This window comes from Nematolebias whitei, chromosome 5 (assembly GCF_014905685.2).
Source record: "Nematolebias whitei isolate Nwh7 chromosome 5, NemWhi1, whole genome shotgun sequence".
Lineage (NCBI taxonomy): Eukaryota > Metazoa > Chordata > Actinopteri > Cyprinodontiformes > Rivulidae > Nematolebias > Nematolebias whitei.
Genome location: NC_056502.1, coordinates 5,645,599 through 5,652,517, shown reverse-complemented (window position 1 = coordinate 5,652,517; position 6,919 = coordinate 5,645,599). Strand labels below are relative to the sequence as shown.

Here is a 6,919-nt window from a genome sequence, read left to right as displayed (position 1 = left end):
TTGATGGACGTACTGACACTCTGGGGTAAGAACATTTCTGTTTAACACAAATAAAATAACATTGGAGTCAGTTTATTGTCACATGCTTTCATGTAGTTAATTTATACTTTAGACACTTTTAAACCACACACAGTTATGATTCTGATATTGTTTAATTAAAAGATTAAACCTGCTGCAATTATGTTTTTGTTAAAATACAATTTAACTGTGTAGCTTCTCTGTTTGTGTGCACATTAAACTCAAAAGTTTTATTTCTATTTATTCATTGTAACACCAACTGACGATCCGAGCCGTCTGAGGAAAACTTGATATTAAGATATTGCAGTTTTGAAACAAAACTGCTGCTTTATAAAATTTTGAAAACACTATGTTACTAATAAATTAAAAGCATAAGTCTTTTGAACTGTATTTTCTGCCGTATAAGTCACAGCAGTCCAAAAATGTCTAATAAGGTGGAAAAAAAACATAAATACATCTCTTTGCCGTATATGTTGCATCTATTATGCGTCACCGCTGACAACCCAGAAATGTGGGCCGGTGTTGTGCCAAAAGTCGATTGGCTGCCAAATGATGTGCACAGAAGGACTTTAACAAGAATTTAACTAGATTAACACTTAAGAACAATTATTTGTTTGTTTGAAATTATAGCAAAGGTATGTCTTGGTCTAATTTTTACTTAATAAATGCACTTTGACGGTCAAATCAGCTGCATTTCAAAAGCTGATTCGCGGAAGCATGAGCGCGCAGAGGGACGACTCGCTGTACATTTCTTCAAAATTTAACGAGATAACCTCCTAAAAGCAATTATTTGTTTGCTTGAAATTATAGTAAAGGTGTGTCTCAGTTTAACTTTTCCTTAATAAATGCTCTCTACTGATCAAATCAGCTGCATTTCATCTGGCGGTGCGGCAAAATGCAGCTGATTTGACGTTTGCTCCAGGAGTTCCTGAGCGAAATGAAGGTGACTTGGTATGGCAAGCCAAGTCAGAGTCAGAGATTCTTTATTGTTGTTCGCACCACATGTGGTACATGTGGTGGAACACAGGGTACACAGGGTCCCAGTTACATCCAATGATAAAATGTAAAAGAAAAACAATAATAACATCTAAGAAATGAACTAAGAAAAACATAAACTAAAATACACTAAGCACTAATAGCATAAAAACATGTTGAACAGCAGAACAAACATGAGCATGAGTCTGTGTAAGCAGATGAGCACGCATGAACACATCAATATGAAACAGATCAGCAGCAACATGAAACAGATCAGCAGCAACATGATGTGATTTTTTTTACAGTGATTATTCTAGTTAGAGATTCATGAGTCTAACAGCCTCAGGGTATAAGCTGTCCCTCAGTCTAGTGGTTCTACACTTAATGCTCCTCAACCTCCTTCCTGAGGGGAGCAGGGCAAAAAGTGTGTGTGTGCTGGGTGAGTGGGGTCCTTCATGATGCAGGTGTCCCTTTTCCTGCATCTAGAGGTGTAGATGTCTGTGATGGTGGGGAGACTGACTCCAACATCTTCTGTGCAGCCTTCACCACTCTCTGCAAAGCTTTTCTTTCTGCAGCTGTGCAGCCTCCATGCCACACGTTGATGCTGGAGCACAGGATGCTCTCCGCTGCACTCCTGTAGAAGGAGGTGAGGACTGAGCTTCCCAGACCAGTTCGTCTCAGCCGTCTGAGGAAGTAGAGTCTCTGATGAGCTTTCTTGATCAGGCTGGTGGTGTTGTTGCTCCAGCTGAGGTTGCCATTCATGTGTACACCCAAGTTCTTGTAGCTGGAGACCACTTCCACCACAGATCCTCTTATGTTCAGGGGGGTATAGGTGTGTTTGTTCCATCTGAAGTCCACAACCATTTCCTTCATCTTCTTCACATTGATGTGAAAGTTATTCTCTCTGCACCAGCTCTCCAGGTGTTCCACCTCCTGCCTGTAGCTGGACTCATCGTTGTTTGTGATGCATCCCACCACCGCTGTATCATCTGCAAACTTTACAATGTGACAGCCTGGATGGGTAGCTGCACAAGCATACATGAGCAGAGTAAACAGGAGGGGGCTCAACACACATCCCTGAGGAGAGCCAGTGCTGAGGGTTATGGTGGAGGAGGAGAAGTTGTGGATCCTCACTGGCTGTGGTCTGTTTGTTAAGAAGTCTAGTACCCAGTTGCAAATGGAGGGGCTTAGTCCTAATGTGAGTATTTTGTCCATCAGGGTTTGGGGGATCATGGTGTTGAAGGCAGACGTGAAGTCCACAAAGAGCATACGGACGTAAGAGTTTTTCTGCTCCAGGTGGTTGAGCGCAGTGTGGACCACAGAGGACATGGCATCCTTTGTTGATCGGTTCTCACGGTATGCGTACTGATGAGGGTCCTCGTTGATGTTGATGGCTGTTTTGATGTGGGTCAGGACTAGGGGTTGAACGAGTATATAATTTTTAAACTCGACATTAACATGATAAAACCTGAGTAGAACTCGAGTATTTGATGACGTCATAGATCTCAAGATACAAAAATAAATAAATAAATAAAACCGCAAAAAACTGTAATTATTTACAAAAAAACAGATCAACAAAACATTGGGAGCGTATATTATGCTCCTACCATTTATCCTACTGTAAATAAGTCACAGGAAAAACTAAACCATTAGTTATTATTATTAAACTGCAAACGTGAAGAAACGCAACACGTCAAAAACGAAACTTAAACCGAAACTGGTTCGGTGGATAGGACCCGGTGTTACACCATACTCTGTGACCTGCAACAGTGCAACTCTGCCCCCTACGGTCATACGGTGGTCACATAATATGATGTCACTACGGATACCCGACTTTACATTTTTAACATCGATAGATGTCCTAGCAATCGATGTGTAAATTACTCGAGTACTCTGTTAATGCCCTAGTCCCTGGTCAGGACCAGTTTTTCAAAGCATTTAGCGACTATCGGGGTGAGGGCCACTGGTCGATAGTCATTCCAACCAGTCACTGTAGAGCTTTTTGGGACTGGGATGATGGTGGCAGTCTTCTGGCAGATGGGAACTGTCTCCAGGGTAAGTGAAGTGTTAAAGATGTCAGCCAGCACCTCGCAGAGCTGATCGGCACATTCTTTCAATATTTTCCCGGGGACGTTGTCTGGGCCGGTTGCCTTGTCTCATTAATGTCCACTTTTACCTATTAATGAGACACTTGGCTTGCCATATATGTCAAGCGCCCTCTAAAGGCTGAAAATGGTAGTGTTCAATATTTTCCATTGTAGTGAACTCGGCCTCAGACCAAAACCTGCCTCTGAGGACCTTCATGGGACAGAAACTGTTATTTCATTGATTTGAATCCAGAAATGCAAATTATCTCATCCAGAGACTGTCTAATTGTATCCTGAAGTAATCAATTGAAAGCACACTCTTCTTCTATATTATCATTACTATTTTACAATATCTTGATAAATCAAAAGTGTGTTTAGTTCATACCATTTCTAAATGTTGAAGTGAACCACTCATTTTAAATCAACTGTGAAACAGTATTAATGATTTTTAATCCTCATTTAAATTAGAAATCAAGTTAAATGTCTATTTTACAAAGTAATTATGCATTTTTGAACTTCTGTCTGAATGAGAGAGTAGTGAGGTCGGTCGAAAGTCAGAAAGAAGTTATTAGAACGAAGTGTCGTGTTTTTAAACCTAGCAGACGGTAAACAAGAAGCTACTGGCCTTTCTTCCTCCCACTTCGCCTTAACATGTCTTCTGTCTGTACGGGACGTTTCTAAAACCTTCCTGCTGTTTTCTTGACTTGTAATGAGCCTCTGACATCACTAGAACCACCCCCTGTTGGTTGCTTCAACCAATCAGGAAGTCCTGAGGTGACCGGAAGTGAGAACTCTTTAAGAGTCCACACTTCCTGGAACTTCTCAGGTCAATCAGGTCAACTGGGTCTGTCAGTCTTGAGTCGGTCTTCAGTCTTCTGGAGTCCTGGACCAGAGTCTTCTTCAGTCTTTCATGGAGTCCTCCGCGTCTGAGTGGAATCTTTGACTGAAGTCTTCCTGAGGGTTCTTAAGGAACTTTCAGATTTAATCCATAGCTGATGGATTTGACCGTTGAACGGAGTACCGTCACTACTTCGGACGATTCTCAGCCATCCTTGCCGGAGACGCTGAAAGGTAGCGTTGAAATGGACTCCTGTTCCTGAGCGGAGGTATCCCCTTCTAAGGTAACGAGTCGCCACGCACCTAGTGTACCAGGGCTGAGCTGGGGTCGGATGAAGGGTGCCATTCCTAGTCAACACACATTCCTTTTTATCCATCTTTTCTCTCCATTTAAACCCCTTCTTTTCCCATCTTTAAACTCTTCTATTTTGCCAGTAATTAATCTAGATGCCTTCAGAAATGTCTATTGTTTTTATTAAGTAAAACGTGCCAAGTTTTATTAATCAGAACCAGATCAGCTAATCACTTGTACATTTTGATGTTAAATTTTGATTCTGTTCCATAAATGACCACATTTATTCTGATGGGTCAAAGAAAATTAACATCTCATGTCACTGATTAAACAATCTACGCACAGTTACCTCGGTCACATGGCTGTAATTTAGCTCGAAAAAGAGAGAACCTGTTTATTTAAATATATTGTAGTCAAGGGCAGTCAAACATAGCCCTTAGAACCCTACACCATGTAAGAATGAATGAAATCGTCAGATCTCAACCAAAAATTGGTTTGTAAATATGGAAAAAACAACATAAATACGTCACTTCACTGTATAAGTCGCAGGCATGCTAATTTATGCAAAAAACTGCAACTTATATGCCGGAAAAAACGGTGTTAAGTTAATACAACCAAGAGAAGATCTGAATGAAAGGGAAAAAATTAATAAATCTCCTTTATCTTTCCAAACAAGATTTTTCTTATTTCAATTTAATCAGAGCATCATATCAGACTGACTGGCCCTTTAAGGAAAAGACAGTTTTTGTGTATTTTATAAGCGAGGTACGAGCAAAAATTCCACTTTGTCCCTTTCTGCATTAAGAAAGTTTCTCTTATTGGAATCAACACATCTTCAGCTGCAAAATAAAACTTGTTTCATTTTGAAATGTTTAGGGTAAATGTACCATTTCTTGGATGATAAAGAAACAAAACCAGCAACTTTAATGGAGATTCTAAATCAAATTTTCACTTCAGTTCAAATTTGTTTGCATCAGTTCAACTTAATTTAGTTATTTTCTAATTGTTTTATTTAGTTAAACAAAGACAAAGCTGCAATTAAACCAAAGCAATTCAATCAGAAAAGGTTTTATTTTACTTTTTTTTTATTTTTGGTGTGATTTTGTCTTTTCTCATCAATATCCAGTTTGCTATTTTAATTGAGTTTAAGAATAAATTAAAATAACTTCCAATCATCCAGCTTGTTTGTTAAAGAAGAGCTGCTTCTGTGATTTTATAATTGTTGCTATTTGTGACAGAGATTTATTTGACTGGAGAGGAGGGTCCGTCGGATAGTTGAACCTCAGATTCAGGAGGAGCAGCGCGGCTTTCGTCCTGGAACACTGGACCAGCTCTACACTCTCAGCAGGGTCCTGGAGGGTGCGTGGGAGTTTGCCCAACCGGTCTACATGTGCTTTGTGGACTTGGAGAAGGCGTTCGACCGCGTCCCTCGGGGAACCCTGTGAGAGGTACTCTGGAAGTATGGGGTACCGGGCCCTTTGATATGGGCTGTTAGGTCCCTGTATGACCGGTGTCAGAGCCTGGTCCGCATCGCCGGCAGCAAGTCGGGCTTGTTCCCGGTGAGAGTTGGACTCCGCCAAGGTTGCCCTTTGTCATCGATTCTGTTCATAACTTTTATGGACAGAATTTCTAGGTGCAGCCAAGGTGTTGAGGGGATCCGTTTTGGTGGCCTTAGGATTGCGTCTCTGCTTTTTGCAGATGATGTGGTCTTATTGGCTTCATCAGATCGTGATCTACAGCTTTCACTGGAGCGGTTCGCAACCGAATGCGACGCGGCCGGGATGAAGATCAGTTCCTCCAAATCCGAGGCCATGGTCTTGAGCTGGAAAAGGGCAGAGTGCCCTCTCCGGGTCAGGGAGGAGGTCCTGCCCCAAGTGGAGGAGTTCAAGTATCTTGGAGTCTTGTTCACGAATGAGGGAAAAATGGAGCGTGAGATCGATTGGTGGATAGGTGCAGCATCTTCAGTGAAGCGGGCGCTGTACCGGTCTGTCGTGGTGAAGAGAGAGCTGAGTCAAAAGGCGAAGCTCTCAATTTACCGATGAGTCTAGGTTCCTACCCAGAGGAAGACCCAGGACACGCTGGAGGGACTATGTTTCTCGACTGGCCTGGGAACGCCTCTGGATTCCCCCGGAGGAGCTGGACCAAGTGGCTGGGGAGAGGGAAGTCTGGGCCTCCCTACTTAAGCTGCTACCCCCGCGACCCAACCCTGGATAAGAGGAAGAAAATGGATGGATGGATTTATTTGACTAAATACCACAAAAAAAAAATTACATTTAAAAACTCCTTCTGAAATTGTTTCAGGAGTTCTTCTCTTTAATCAGCTGCTGCAATCGTTGGTTTTGATGTCATGATGTTCATGTTCTGATGTTCATGTTTCTCATTTGAAGGTTCTGGGGGAGTAAGAACATTGCCAATGAGTCTGTTATGATGATTCCTGGGACACCGCCCACACAGAGCTGGAGGCGTATAATGTCATCAAGTTTTCAAAAGGTCATCTGTGAGCGTGACGCTCTGGTGTGGTCCACTTAGTTTTAAGTTTTCTTCTTTTTCTTCATGTTTCCAGAGTTTCTGTTTGTTTCTGTGTGATCAGATTTGATGTTAAAACACATATACACACATATATATATATATATATATATATATATATACACACACACACACACATATATATATATATATATATATATATATATATATATATATATATATA

General features: G+C 41.4%; 1 protein-coding gene across 1 annotated transcript in view; it reads left to right on the top strand.

Moving 5' to 3' along the window:
* The window catches only part of LOC119409628 (C-type lectin domain family 1 member A-like), a 37,907-nt gene extending 31,169 nt beyond the window's left edge, over positions 1-6,738 (top strand). The window contains exon 10 of the mRNA XM_037676529.1: positions 6,597-6,738. Within this exon, the coding sequence (XP_037532457.1) occupies positions 6,597-6,738 (142 nt within the window). The remainder of the gene's footprint in view (positions 1-6,596) is intronic.
* Positions 6,739-6,919: the final 181 nt, after the last annotated feature.